General features: G+C 36.7%; 1 protein-coding gene across 2 annotated transcripts in view; it reads right to left on the minus strand.

Moving 5' to 3' along the window:
- The window catches only part of LOC124639304 (neo-calmodulin-like), a 32555-nt gene that overhangs the window by 13953 nt on the left and 2219 nt on the right, over positions 1–16383 (minus strand). The window contains exons 1-3 of one of the 2 annotated variants that reach the window (XM_047176581.1): positions 14577–14751; positions 5228–5350; positions 716–819 (exon numbers count right to left, since the gene is read on the minus strand). In XM_047176581.1, coding sequence (XP_047032537.1) covers positions 716–819; positions 5228–5350; positions 14577–14612 — 263 coding nt within the window. In that variant the 5' untranslated portion in view covers positions 14613–14751. Of the gene's footprint in view, positions 1–715; positions 820–5227; positions 5351–14576; positions 14752–16383 lie in introns of those variants that run through there. The other variant, XM_047176582.1, reaches the window with a different exon arrangement.

Raw genomic sequence — 16383 nt, forward strand, 5'->3', positions numbered from 1 at the left:
ATAGGAGAGTGGTCAAAGGGGACCTATCAAAATAAGCCAATTGTATGCCGTTTCCTGTCATCGTCGCATAATATATACAGGTACTTTTGATAGCTTAACCTTCTTCATCAATATTTCTTGTAGATGAAAAACCAATCTTCAGAAAGAAATAACGCTAATCATCTACCACTGAACACTAATTTAATATCTGAAATCAATCTGTAAACTGCATTCTGCGCGGAAATGGAAAATGCTTGTGCACTCGTTTTTCTTTTTAAAAGGCAACGTTTTACCGCTCAATGAATGCTTAATGGAAAAGTGAGGCTATCGAAACGGTTTGTGGGCAGATTGAAATATAATTTAATACGGACTATCATAGCGTTTAGACTTTATACCGTATTGAACTTAAAAAGTGATTTTTGTTACATACGCTAACTGATATAACAGAATCGTAGTACCTAAATGCAAAGGTCAGTTATCTAGCTAGTATCAAACCGAGTAAGATGTTTCTTAGAAACTCTTGCAATTACTTTCAAAATAAACTGTCAACCAACCATAGGGCCAATAGGCAAAAAACGGAGAGTGCAGTAGGTAGGTATGCGGAAACACTTATTGCAGAAAGAGTATTGTTGTGTCGTAGTCGGTAAAACATTACCTGAGGCTTCACCCAAAACGGCAATGCACAGTTATTTTGTCATACCAAATGGGCTAAAGTCTAGTATAAAACAGCACCAACCTGTCTGAAGGGCTGAGGGCCAACGCTGGTGGGCCTCTGCTGTCAGGACGCGACGCCTCATCCGGGGGACCCGGCTCGCCACCGCTGCTGTTCGTTTGTCTCGTCTAGAAGGGACATTATATCTTTATTTGTGTTGGTCGAAGTAGGTAGTTTTTCGTGAAGCTAATTAATATTGATGAAAATTGAATACTTCAATAAATCAATAATGATAAGATACAACGTATCATAATTTGCCATCGGCTACCCTAACTGGATGGACCCCACTTAGGGCTGCCATCTCGAATTTCGCCAAACCCGGGCATAGATTCAAAAAACCCGGACGAGACCGAAAATAATAAGTAAAAAAACAAGACCTCATTTTCATATTATTTTCATTATAGAGGACAAATCCGGGGAAACCCGGACGGACGGCAGCCCTAACCCCACTACCAACCTAACTAGATGCAGCAGAGTACTCATGTTTTTAACCCCCGACGCAAAAACGACGGGGTGTTATAAGTTTGACGTGTCTGTGTGTGTGTGTGTGTGTGTGTGTGTGTGTGTGTGTGTGTGTGTGTGTGTATGTGGCATCGTAGCTCCCAAACGGATGATCCGATTGTAATGCGGTTTTTTTTGTTTGAAAGGTATGTCATTCGGGAGTGTTCTTAGCTATGTTTGGTGGAAATCGGTTCAGGTCTTCAAGGTCATCAGCTCGTTTGTTAGGTGTGATAGGAATGTTACACGCTCAGTTTACTTGCAAGCATATGTGGGATCAGAAATTTGAAACACTAATGTCTTCTGGAACCACTGAGCTGGTCTGCTGTTAGGACACGAAGATCGGAGACGTAACCCTGAACTGCCTTTTAGTAAACCCATCGAGTTTGGGCTCGTTGAATTTGTCTTGACTAGCTCTCTTCATTTTTCTAATTGACTAGAACCTGATGCTGGAAATAGGATGTGGCGGATGAAACCCTGGAATGCCGGAATAAAACGGATAAACCGACTTATATGTATTTTTGCTGAAAGTCTAAAATGACCAAAGGTTAATCTTTATTGTTTCTCAATCTGTGCAATTCTCCCAGAGCCAGTTTGTCATGAGGATTGTTAAACAGCTTCCTTTGGCCGAGATCGCATATAGCGACCACATCTTAAAATAAAAGAAATTAAATGAAAGAAGGAAAAATTAAGGAGCTCCTTCAAAAAGCATGAAATAAAATTAAATTATAAATTTAAAAAAACCCCCGACCCAAAAAAGCACGCAATTATTATGACAAAAGGTTAAAAACGCTAAACCCTATAAAAAGCAAAAAATAACTTTTAACACTACGTAAGTACCAACTAAAGCATGTCAGACTAAACTAAATTTTGACGTGTCGGGGGACCGCTTTTTACCTTTAAAAATACTACATTAATCAAATGATACCTACTTAATTACAACATTCGTATAAAAAAAAACACGTATCTAAACAAAATTATATAAAAAGTTATAAGAAGTATATATAATGTAGTAGTATATAATTACTTCTAACGTTAAGCTAATAAATTAGAGCGGTCCCCCGACACGACAAAATTTAGTTTAGTCTGACATGCTTTAGTTGGTACTTACGTAGTGTTAAAAGTTATTTTTTGCTTTTTATAGGGTTTAGCGTTTTTAACCTTTTGTCATAATAATTGCGTGCTTTTTTGGGTCGGGGGTTTTTTTAAATTTATAATTTAATTTTATACATGGAACGGCTGCCTGTTTGACATCCTCAACTCAGCTGTTACTTATTCTGAGACATTTAGCTTGAGACTACCTGCGGGCATCGGCTACAAATGTCAGGCGGGACACACGAGTTACGTATAACGTGCTATCCGAAACACAGTAACTTTTAATTCAATAAAACATGAATGTTCACAACTAAAAAATAAAGTTTCATCGAAATCTATGTTAGGAATTAGGGCAATGGGGTTACCATTTCGTATGACATGCAACAATGTTCAGATCGATATATTTTATGTTAGTTCACATGGTAGGTATCCTTTCTATTTTATCTAATCCATACATAGAAGGACTAGTAATATCCATTCTTTATCTATAATATTACCTATAGGAAAACGGCTAGTTTTATCATGTAAATTAACTACCTTCTCGTAAATTCATATTCAAATTCAAATATTTATTTGCTAGAATATGGTACATAAGGTGTTACAATAAATTTGTTTCAGCATATCCTGCCATAACATGGCGTGCAAATGTCAAAATAAGCGTTATAAATGTCTTAATCTAGGTCTTGTCAAAAGAATCTATTGTCTTGTCATCTAAATAGTCCTTAATGGCGTAATAACATTTTTGTATTAATAGATTGAAAAGTTTTTTTTTAAATCTTGTGAGCGGTAACTCTTGCCAGCTATTTGGTAAATGATTATAAATAATAATTGACATGCAGTAAACATTTTTCTTAAATAAATCTAGTTTTATCGGTGGCAGCTGAAGTCTGTTTTTATGGCGTGATCGGCTATTTGGCCTTTCCATGTTCTCTTTAGATAAGTTGTAGTTCCTTTTCACAAAAATACATATTTCGAAGATATATAAACATGGTAAAGGTAGAATTTTATACTTTTGGAATAGTGGCCTACAGCTATCTAGAAAATGAGCTCCACAAATTGCTCGAATACATTTTTTTTGAGCTTTAAAGACTCTGTCAAAGTTGACTGAATTGCCCCATATCACAATGCCATATCTCAGTATAGATGATACATAGCCATGGTAAGCCAGCATCGCAGTATGGCAGTTTGCTGTTTGTCGTAGTTCGTGGTAAAATAAAGCAGCAGAAACCTCGAAACATCGACTTTTATAAGCCTTATTTTTCTCTTTTGTGCTTTAAGAGAAATCTTGTGTTAAGTAATACCTACTTTCAAGTTAAAGATTACCACTAAGTTGGACCCAAAGATTATATACTGAAGAAAACTTCAAGATCACTTCCCCCATTGATATCCCTGATCCGAGTGGAGGTCATAAATTTTTACGCAGCCTTGAGCATCCTCTTACATTCAAGTAACAACACTCGAAAGGCGAGAAACCACGAGAATTTCTTTCAGCCATTCCTCAAATGTAGCTTCTGGTAACAAGCACGAACATTTCTTAAATGCTCTCAAAACTGCAGCTTCTGGCTTAAATATATTCCAGACTAAATATTACGTTTCATTCAAAAAGCTTTCCTAGCGATTAGTGGAGCCCACTCGTGACCAAAAGACTGGCCTAAACTTCGGCCAAAGAATATGCATATTGCATTGCTATCCAGCGTGGCAATGCAGCCAGATGTAAATAAATTATGTAAATGTAAATATAATTTAGAATATTAATTTTTTGCCCTCCAATATTAAAGATTATTTAAAAGGCTAAAACACAATTTTAAATCCGCCTAGGATCTCAAACAAACCGGCGAGCGATTTCCACGCCAATACATTGAAGCTTGTAACGTATTCAATGGCAATTTGTAGGGCCGATGCGATCAATTTCCATTCCGAGCAAAGCCGTCGCGTTCCCGTCCGTGGAATCCGCCAGAAATCCCTACTTTCGACAGTTTGATCTTTGCAATAAAGGAATATATTTTCCAATATAATAAATAGGTTTAGGACTTGCGCAAGACGGCTGGCAGGAGCTGGATGCGAGCAGCCGAAAATCGATCTCAGTGGCGTGCACTTGGAGAGGCCTATTCCAGCAGTGGACTGCGATAGGCTGATGATGATGATGATGATGAGGGGTTTTGACATTTCACGGTGTTTTGAACCCTAAGTTTGCCTTTGGTTCGTGTCGTGTTTTAGAAAACTGTAGGTATATGCTTTTAAAAATCTAAGTAGGTATAGGTACAAATTTTACACGGGTGAAACCACTGCGCCAACGAAAGATAATGTAACAATAGAACAGGAAATATATGCTGTATACAGACGGGGATTTATGGCTTTTTCTCCCATCCCATTGTCCCAACAAAAACGTGCAAAAGGGGTGAAATAGGAATTTGCCTTTTTTACAGTTAAGTAAAAACTATAGAAACAACACGCTTTTGCATTATGGTTCTGACTAGTCCTGAGGTATGAAAGGTGGTGTAGTTTTTTGACTATTCAAAGTCGCTACAGAGAGCTAAGAAAGTAGGTATATTTAAAATGCTGAACTCTATATAAAATGTCTATTCAAAATTAAATAGACATCTCTTTGAAGTTTAAAGTTATTAAACTGTTAAATTAATAGTCTGGTTTAATTAAAATTAGGCACTCAATTTTAGTTTAACCAAGATACTGAAAATTAAGTACTTAAAGCTTTCCATTAATTTCCATTATTCAAATTCAAATGACTTTGAGACAAATATATTCGAGATAAAAATATTAGGTAAAGAATACGTATATTTAGAAAAATCTAATAAAAACTTAAATACTTAACGAAAAAGACAGGGTTTAGGTTTACGATTACCTACATATGTACCTAGATAAAAGAATCTGAATCATCCATAAAAGAATAATGTTAAGCTTTTTTCAAGAAAATGCTTGACTCACCATGATCCCTTTGAGCTGATTCACCAGCGGCGAATCAGCGAAGAAGTTGTTCACCGCGGTGAATATGTTTGTGCGTTTGTTCGTCGCGGCGCAGCAGGCGTTACCACGCCCGCTCAGCTTGCGCTAAACAAACAAATATACACTATAAGTTTATATGATTACTTCACATTTATACTATATTATGTGTCAACTATACTAAATAGCTTCCACTCGCAGTTTCACCTGGGTCCCGAAAGAACTGCTATCAGCACATGGATAAAATATAGTAATAAGTACCTAGCTAGAAAGTTTCATCAAAATGAATCCAGAAACTTTTGCGTGAAAGAAGAATGAATACAATCTTTACACAAAATCTTTCTCATTTAATATATGTGCAGGATATTCGTTCTTTCGTTATTTACTTATTTGTTTCTAACTTAGGTATCAGACATACTTATATACCAGAGTCCAGAATATTTATAAATGTAGGTATGAAGTACGTAGTAGGTCTCTATACATAGAACTATTTGTGTAGAACAAGTTTTGACAACCTAGATAGATTGATGAAATATGTTTTCAAAGTAATTTTAACGCTAACATAGTTTCACGTGAAACAGTTACTAGCTAGACGAAATAATCGGGCGAGAACTGGATGGAAATATCTGAAAAGCTTTTCATGTTTTAAAATAGAAAATACAGTTTATCAAAGTGAAAATTTAAACCCATTTTTTTATTTCAAATATGCCTGTAATAAAGGCTCCGTCAAAAAGTCAAGCCAGTTGCACGGTTCCAAGGAATGTTGGAGAAAAACCGTCATGAAACCCATGTGCATTGTTTAAAAAAAATAATCAGCACATAAATTGGGTACACAAATACATATATACACATATACATATATACAGAATTTCAGCTGTTTAAACTAAACATACCTATTTATTATATGTAAACTTCAACAGTACCTTTTAAATAAGTAAACAGAAGCGCAAAGCTTTCCACTACAGATTCTACTAGCGAATCCGTCTCAGTATTTTCCTCAGTATTAATCATCAACCTTCACTTTAAAATAAATGACTATCAAACCAACATATGTAGCTTAAAACAATATTATTCCCTACCTAACCAGGAATCTCCAATGTTTACGAAAAGGCGAAGTAGCTCATACGAAAGATGTTTCACCTTGCTAAGTTATTTACGAATCCAAAATGGCGTGGTTTGTGTCAGCAGTCTATCTAAATACTATCCGTTAGACAGGAATGATTATACCACGGAGTAAGGTAAGAGCGGAGATGCTATAATGCAGGTATGTCAGGGTCTTCTTTTAGGTCAAAAACGTACGGTGGGCATGACCAAAACGATTACATTTGAACTAACAAACGTTCGGGTTCTTTGAGATATCTGTCAGCGATTTTTGGTATTAACATACAGTGGGTAGTTTCCAAAGAAGGAGCAAAAAGTTGGAGATAGTAACGTTCCTCGTTACCCGCACATTTTAGCGCGCTACTTTCTTAAGAGATTTTCCGTTATGCCACCTCCGCTAGTAATTTTGTTCTCTATGGATACCTATTGCTGATTTTGTTTATATGTTCTACAAACGCAAATGATTCACGAATCTATCGGATACCTATGTTTTGTTCGTTGCCATTTTGTATCACGTGGGATTCACACCTTGAAAGTGTGATAAGAGATGGATGTTCTGATGAAAATGTTAGGAAGGACCATAAAAATATTGAATCGTCTCAAACAAACCTCGAGTTGAAAGACCTTTTGACCATTTCTAAACTTCTTAAAAGTACCTACACTATACTATCTGACATCAGGTTTTCTCTTTACAACTTTAGGTCTCGTATAAAAGGACCAAAATTTTAAAATGTTTGCAATAGCAATCCATAACTTTACTCTCAAAAGATCATTGTTTCAAAACAAATGTTGTCGTGAAAATAAAATGCATACCAGTAAATCCTCCATTTTGGGAGTCGTTAAAACTTGACAGCTGTCAAGCGAATAAACGCGCGGGAAACGTGACATTAAAATGTTTTTTTATTAAATAAAAAAATTGGCTTATTCCGATGATCGCAGAGTGAATTTGCAGGCAGAAAATAACACATAGGTACTTACAAAGAAAATAAATAATGGACTTAAGTCCTTTTTTTCAAAACCAGTAACTAATAAAAACATTATGCAGATACTTCTTCACCCAGACACAATTTACCTAAACACACACCTACCTACATGTATACGTAGAATATGCACAGAGATACAGGCCCGCCGCTAGCTGTTTGTTCGCCCGCGTGCAAAACTGATTATGCCGCCCTACGACTACATACGTTTTGTCAAAAAATATGGCGGATACAGGGGGTCCGGACCCCCCCCCCCCTCCGCCCATTCATATCCATGTTACAGTCCAACAGAAAAAAATATGTACATGCACCGCTCTGATTGCAGAAAACCCACCTACTTTTGGATAAATAACTATTGCAATACATAACATACATTACACATAACTTTTTATTTAAGTACTTGAAATGTTCAGAGTAGGTAACCTAAGCAGTCCTGGGTTAGCCCATAAGCAAACTAAACAATTGCTTAGGGCATCAATGCAGTGCAATCATTACCCAAGTGGCCTCTATGTATTGAAAGATTGTGATTAACTTAAACTAACGCACTTAAATATCTATAACAATGTTTAAATTCAGTAAAATATGCTATTTGGTGGGTTTCCCGTTGAAAAGTCAACTTATAAGACACATGCCATATGTAAGGAAGCGCGAGCGGAGCGAGCGCGAAAATTTTTTAGTCTAAGGACACAAAACAAATAAAAACCACTGTAAATTAACAAAGCAAAGTCAAAAAGTAAGACATGCACAGAAGTGAAGTGCAAAAGCCGCGAGCGAAGCGAGCGCGATTTTTTCCTTAGAGTTTTCTTGAAGTAAACATATCATAAAAAGCCATAACGGACGTGCGCGAAAAATATTTTTTCGGAATTGAATGCCTCAACAATTAAACTAAGATAAAATGCGAAATCTGACATGGAGCCGCGAGCGCAGCGAGCGCGAATTTTTTTGGGGATGCAAAGGGTGAAACAGTCAAAATTGATAGGAGACGACCAAAGCTAGGGCGGCTTTTTCCGAAATTTTATTGGTTTAATTTTGCCGCCCCCTAAATAGCATTTGCCGCGCGCTACGCCACTGGTTAAGAATCTTTTATTTTGAAAATGTCCTTTTAACAGATGTACCTAACTGAAACTGGCAGTGTAAGTAAGTTCTTAGCGCTATTGCTGTGTTCGGAAATATTGAAATCAAATCATAAGTAAAAAGATATTGTATTTTTTAAATATTACGTGATAACTCGCTAGATTTGCCGCCCCCTAGGACGTGCCGCCCGCGTGCTGTGCACGCGCTGCACGCCCGCTTACGGCGGGCCTGCAGAGATATAAAATCACGTATGCAATACAAAGATATGCCAGGTGCGGTAATTTTCAGTTTTTTTTTTTGTTTTAACAACTCACGTATTGGTACGCCCCACAGATCCTTACTTAGATATGCAAAAATAAGTCGGCATATCTGTCTATACACATTTTCTATGCTTCACAGATATTTTTGTCTACGTGAACCTGACGAGATATTTTGAAAAAAAAGATAGAACCTTTGCAAATGACAAGTCATAGTTTTTTTCTGTCTATTTCTCCCAGGAACTTGTCAACTTTGCTTTTGAAGTGAGCCTTGTAAAGCCAATCTTGTTCTGTTCGACGTACGTACATTTTGACTATCGTAAAATTATTAGAAGTCAACTTCAGAGCGTTTTTAAACAAGACAGTAAGCAAGAGAACCCAGTTGAACCCACAGGTAAGAGCTTGCAATATTCCAAACCTAATTGTATGTATATGTGTTAGTTGGCACAGGCGAGGAGTGTGCCAATAACGTCATCTGATCATGCATGCGTGTTGAGCATGCTCGTGTTATAGAACATCTAAATTGATAGATTAACACTAAGCTAAAGTGGGATAACTTTCGTTTGAATACAAAAAGATGAAGATAAAGATAAAAAAGTAAAACGCGCACGTTATTCCTGACGAACATCGTACCTACTTTAAAGTCAGAACTCGCCTACCGACTTGAGCTATCTTCTCTGTATGAGAAGAGGCGTGGGGCCTAAAACGTCCCGCACGTTATAACCTCCAGTTGGTAAAGATTTCTCCTATTAGGTATACGTATTGTTACTTAGACAGCATATTATTACTTATAATAAAATGACTTACCTAAGTACCTATATCGCATTAATATGCGTCACCATTTCAATTGTATTACATCAACCATTTATATCATTATCATAAAATCTTATTACGAATATCACAACCACTTATCGATAATAGGGATTTTAATAATAAAGTTACGTTTATAACTTAATCAGTGCGTCACAAACTATGCAGTGTTCTCTGGCTTTGTTAATTAATTACTTACTTAAACCTAAGTTCAATGGAAGGGCCGGCTAAAGGTTACGTGCCTACGTCAGAGTTTCATCAATAATTATTAGATACGCCTACACCCAGACATAGTGTGTAATGTACCTAGTAACGTACAGAATGGGTATTTCACTGGTTATCTGTATCTAGCTACATACCCAGTAAAAGATTAAAAAGATTGTTAACCGACTTCCAAAAAAGGACGAGGTTCTCCATTCGATTAATTATATTTTTTTTAAATATTATACGAAAACACAAACGCAACAGTGTATGATAGATTCACACTTGCAAGCTTTCTATTTCTTACGACATGGGACGAAAAATAATCCCCAAAATCCAGTAGGTATGCCATTATTTTATATGCCACATTGTATATTTTTCGGTCGTGGTGGCCTAGTGGGCAAAGAACCAACCTCTCGAGTATGAGGGCGCGGGTTCGATTCCAGGTCAGGCAAGTACCAATGCAACTTTTCTAAGTTTGTATGTACTTTCTAAGTATATCTTAGACACCAATGACTGTGTTTCGGATGGCACGTTAAACTGTAGGTCCCGGCTGTCATTGAACATCCCTGGCAGTCGTTACGGGTAGTCAGAAGCCAGTAAGTCTGACACCAGTCTAACCAAGGGGTATCGGGTTACCCGGGTAACTGGGTTGAGGAGGTCAGATAGGCAGTCGCTTCTTGTAAAGCACTGGTACTCAGCTGAATCCGGTTAGACTGGAAGCCGCCCCAACATAGTTTGGGAAAAGGCTCGGAGGATGATATGATTGTATATTTTTCGGATACGTGTACTTTATTATGTAGGTATTACTTTCTTGGCAAAAATGGTCAGTAGTTTTATAGAAGTAAAAAACATGTTCACATCTAATCTTTCACGTGTACCTATAGTAGTATTAATGTGACGTGATGTGATGTTATATTAAATCAATTTTCTACTTAAATCCCATCAGACAAGATGATGTGTAATTTTCACTGCTAAAATGTTTGTGTGCATTTCGCTGACGCAGGCATTTCCATTGCCAATACATTTGCGTTGTGCCTTATGTAAATAAAGAAACATTTAAGTATTTATTTAAGTATGAATATGTATTTAAAAGAACGTTGATACAGACGAGAAAATCCTTCGTTTCTATGCATCCATCATTCTCCGAGCCTTTTCCCAAGTATGTTGGGGTCGGCTTCGTTCTATGATAAGCCTTTTAAGAAATAAACTCCTGTCAAAACCATCTTTGCATATAATGTAGGTATGCTTTAAAAGGTTCAAAATGGAAAATATTTTTCAAAACTGCCACGTAGTTGTAAAACAAAAATACTGGTTTTAGAAGAACGCGTTATTTGAATACAATTTAAGATTCTCTCTAAATCATTTCTGGTGATGCCGGCTAAACTCGTCCATTTATTCAGGTGAATTATTCTCAGAGCTAAGAGTCATAGGAACTCCTACTTACTATAAGCAAACATGCCTTATCTATAGGATGTAACAGTAAACATTAATAGCAAATAAATCTACCAACATATTGCAGTTTCCTCCATAAGTACAAAATAAAAACAAAGTTAGAAAACCTATTTGTCATTCTGTGGCAGTAAAGATCCATTCGAGCAAAACGGGTCGGCCAGTTACTTGCAAGTAAGTTGCTTGACCGATATAAACTGCTGCTATTATTTATTATATAAAAATAAATAAATAAGTAGGACGCTTAAGAAAACTGTCTTTGCTTTGTTATTAGGGTTCCGTACCCAAAAGGTAAAACGGAACCCTATTCTTTTCGCTCCTCTGTCCGTCCGTCCGTCTGTCACCAGGCTGTATATCATGAACCGTGATAGTTAGAGAGTTGAAATTTTCACAGATGATGTATTTCTGTTGCCGCTATAACAAATACTGAAAACTAGAATAAGATAAATATTTTGGGGTGCTCTGATACAACAAAACGTGATTTTCTTGCCCATTTTTGCTCTGGTACGGAACCCTTCGTGCACGCACTTGGCCGGATTTTTTTTTCTCAAAGGGAGCGAAAGACTGAAGGATTAATTCGGCTGATCGCGGGATGAAGAATATCAGTCTACTTTAGGTTGTAAGCCGAGCTTTCTTCGGTTCATTGAACCAATTTATGCGGATGTTGTGGGATAAAATTATTCGTGTTAGCAGGAATTTAGGTGAAAACAGTTTTGTAGACGTATTTAATTTATCAATTGCCAAAACAATGTACCTAAGTACCTAATGGTAAAAAGACCAGCTTACAGTCTCAAAGGACTAATTAATCTATGCCTATTCTGAAATATTGTAAAGCTGAACAGTTTGTTTGTTTGCTTAAACACGCTAATCATAAGACCTATTTGAAAATATATCTCAGTTTGACGCAGCATTTTATCGAAGGAAACTATACTAGGTCACTTTCTACATACCAGGAGCATTTCGTGCGTTTGGTGCATACAAACAAACCAGCACACAACCTCTTAATCTTTATAAAAACAGCTTAGATATATCTACGTATCAACTAAATAACTCACAGCCCAGCGACCCAGCTTCCATTATAAAATGGCAAAGTCCGACATAAGCTGGGATTCAAAGGAAAACGCAACAATACTGCTTATCGACCGACTGGGACTGTGTCCGTTAAGCTACCGGGTGAAAATGTCTGTCGGCTTCTTGCAATTCATTTATTTAGTAGCCTTTGTTAATGGCCTGGACAAAACCATCGTATTTTGTTAAAAAAAAATGATGTAGTCATTGAGCAAGTTCTATCTACCGAAATCAGATCAGTAGGTAATGTCAGAACTTTTTCTCCTCGCATCTCACACTCTTTTAACTTTTAAAATTCTCGATTGAAGTAAATAGAAGTATGTAGTAACTACAAAACTTACTTAACTACTAGTTAAGTAAGTTTTTAAATCTTATACCTAGATGCAACCTTAAGCTTGCCAACCTAAATAGATAGGTACTGAGAACGGGACATATTCCAAGTCAGTGGTATGAATCGCATATAATCCTCATCTATTATATTTGCTGAAACCAGTAACGCCATCCTTCTTGTTGGGTACCTAATTAAGAACCAGAATGAAAACCCCAACATTTGGGGTTGGCTAGATAGAAATCAAATAGTCATCCTTTCACATTAATTCATTGTAAGTAGCTACCTCAAATGGAACCCCTTCACAGAATACATTGTTCGCGTTATTTATAAAAGTCATCTATTCTGAAAAGGTAAATAAACCACCAGGCTTTTCATTTCCACACACATTTTGGCTGCACCTTTTATTTCTCACGGAATTATCTTACAGCAAGTTTTAGCGTTTTAATATATTTTCCCAAATAACAATTCAAGTTCACTGTTATTATAATCAGTGATTGATTTCTAATAAATGACGCAAAAAGAATACAGATTCTCTTCGTTTCAAAAATAAAGCTATAAATCAATTGAGTGCTCTTCAAGATAAAACCGATGAAATCTCCAGCAAAACAGCAAAAGGACGCCCACGGCAAATGAGACGTAAGTATTTAGGAAAACAAATCATAAATCTTGCGGGTATTTTAGGAGAAAACCGATGTTAAACTTCACTGAACTCTAACAGGTAAAATTGGCACAATTGGCGGTTCTAGAAATAGTTCTCAATTATACGAAGCGTATGGCAAATATCGCCATAAACTTCACTATTGAGCGGCCATCTTGTTTAGAACTACGAAGTAAGGAAAGAGCGGAGATGCCATAACGCAGGTAGGTCGCCTTCTTCTAGGTCAAATTCGTACGGTGGGCTTGACCAAAATGATCAGTTACGAGTGAACCAACGAGTTATTCGGGTTCTTTTTAACATCTATCAACGATTTTTGGTATCACAAAAAATAGTGAGGTTCAAAGAAGGCGTATAAGGGCGAAAACAGTATCGTACCTCGTCCCACTCTCACCGGCATTTTGGCGCGCTACTTGCTTAGATAATTTTACCTTATGGAATCTCCGTTTTATTTCTCCATGTTTGAAACAGAAGCACGTAAATCATTTGAAAATAACAACGGTTTCAGAGGTTATCCCACGCAAGGAGGTTCGCAATCTTTCAAACGTTTTCCTTGACACCTGTCAGGGTTGTGTGGATTTTCGTTTGTGTCACGAACTCCCGATATACGTCCCCCTTATGGGATTTTTGGGATACATACAGTACCTGTATCTGTTTTAGCTGTGTATTTCTTTCTTTCTTTGGATAACATTGCATTCTTCAAAGGTAATAACTGACTACAATAAGAAGAGTAACATACTAAAAACTAGTCAGTAAATGTTTTTAGTTCTGAACGCCGAAATTGGTTAACTCGCAACCTTTGCTGACGTTAAACTTTTCCAATATTTTATCCTAAAGGTGTGTATATTTCATTTCTTCAACTTTTTATAGAAGCATCCGAATTTCCGAACTTCTACTGTGTCGTACAAAAAAGTTTTAATATGAAACATTATTTTACGTGGGAACCGACTGACCTATTTTTTGGAACAAACGCACATGGGGACTTCTCTTTGTTTTTAAAACTGCGATGTTCGCCGATATTGTTTTATTTTTCGCAAACAACATATTAAATAGACATAGGTACTTCGGACGAGCAGTTTGCAATCTTTATAAAAACATATCACGTAAAAGAAATTAGAATATTCCTCATAAAGATTTAAGTCCATTTTAGGTTTACCGTGCAAACGCAAAAATAAAGCGAGTAAAGAACTATAGCTGAAGAACTAAATATTCAACAGATTAAAACATTATCCTTGGAATTTTCAAACCATTTTTTAACAGCCCAGATTTTAGACCAAGTCAAAATCCACTTGAAAGTTACAGGTGTACCAACATCCGCAATTAAACCATGTCTTGCAAATAAACCCAAACAGGATACACACCAAAATAACTAACAAAAACAACGAAAAATCCAATATATACTCACTGGAGGCGAAATCCAGCACTGCAGCCAATTAATCATTGTGTACCAGAAACCAGATGTGTACCAATCACTCTGAAACTTCACGCAATTCAGACATAAATACAAAATCCGTTGATAGACCAGCGTAAGCGCAGACGGAACGTACAACCGCTGGGTTCGGCCTCAGATCGCGAACTACCACCTTTATTTATTCTATGTGTTGGGATCGTGCCATATTTGCAATCATGGTGAATTAAGGCACGTTTCCATGTTATGGGAAACCTAGTTCTGTCCTATGACTTGGTCAGACAAACTCAGATTTTCCAACCTTAGGCACGCACCCTGGGATTGTAAGCCGTTCATATGCGACACAGGTCGTAAGCATATCTTAATAATAGATTTTTGACTTTGTTGTCCAAACATACTTCTATTTATCTCATCTATACAAAACAAATACCTCTTCAGAATTCATATACTTACCTTAGTAGAAACTTCTTCCCCACTGTGGACGCCCTAATGTACTGTAGACGTCCTAAGTCCTAAGAGACTGTAACTTTGCTGAATGACAGTGGCTTTGACCAACATAATCTATCTATACGTACTTATTTATTAGCAATGCTGACGAGTTTGTTTGTTTGTTTTAACGCGTTAGCTTTCTTTCTAGAAATCTCAAGCCTCATGTTAGATAGGTAGCCCTAGCCCGTTTATTGAGGAAGGCTTGGCTTTAACCAATTATCTGGGGGCGCAAATTTGTTCCAACGAGATGCGCTGCTGGCGGAAGCAGTATCTCTAATGTAATCGGAAAGACGGCAATACTTATTTGACATATAACATTTTAAGTATGTATTGCTATGATATGGACTTTTCCGAAATAAAGTTCTTATTATTATTGTTGCTCAGACCACAAACTACAATTCTGAGCTTTAACCAAATAATCGTTCATACGCCCAAGCTCCTGTATTTACTTATTCCCAAAACTTTCCTTGACCACTATTAAAACAGCTTGCTTGTACACTAGAAACACCACTATACAGGAAAATCAAAGCTACAAGGAGTATCAAACACTGTCCACTTCTAGTATTTAGCTGAATTTATGAAATTGAAAATATTTAAAAGAACAATGTCAGACGTCCATAGTAACTTAGGCTCAATAAAAATATTTCATGTACAGTGAAAATTCTTACAGTTTTTTGTGTAGTTTAATGTCAGAAGCTTTTCTATGTTTTCCACTTTTGCATTGAACTTCTCAAAACCAAATTATTCCAAATTATTAAAACGAAAAACCTGAACTCGATAAACAAAATAATATGATATTTTTTTTTTGGAAAAGTTCTAGATAACAATTAAATATTTTATAAGAAGATAGTATTTTATATTAAAATTTTTGTAGTAAAGAACTTTGTGTCCGTAAGAATTTAGTTTTAAAAGTTGATTGGGAGGGCCGAAACCTGACATTGTTCTTTAACTTTACGAAGTGATAACACGGAACTACGCGTTGACACTGTTGGGAGCTATTATCAGCACTTTTATGCTAGTGGATTTTTCGGAAAACGCTGGGATCGTACGATCGGACGATGTCGCGGGTATACGAGCGACAGGGAACAATTGAGAACTAGGTACTGGTACAAAAGATACCTCCCAAACGTTCGACGATTTTTTTCGGCTCGGAATGTTTCCCGTAAGTACGCTCGGTGTTGCTAAGAGCGACAAAAATCTGCCACTGCGAAAAGGCTGTTAGAGATCTCCCAAATACGGCAAGAATGTCGAATTAACAGAAATTCAACACATGAGGATCTATGTTCAATCAAATATATTTTTGAGCGAGCGTGTG

This window comes from Helicoverpa zea, chromosome 19 (assembly GCF_022581195.2).
Source record: "Helicoverpa zea isolate HzStark_Cry1AcR chromosome 19, ilHelZeax1.1, whole genome shotgun sequence".
NCBI classification, from domain to species: Eukaryota; Metazoa; Arthropoda; class Insecta; order Lepidoptera; family Noctuidae; genus Helicoverpa; species Helicoverpa zea.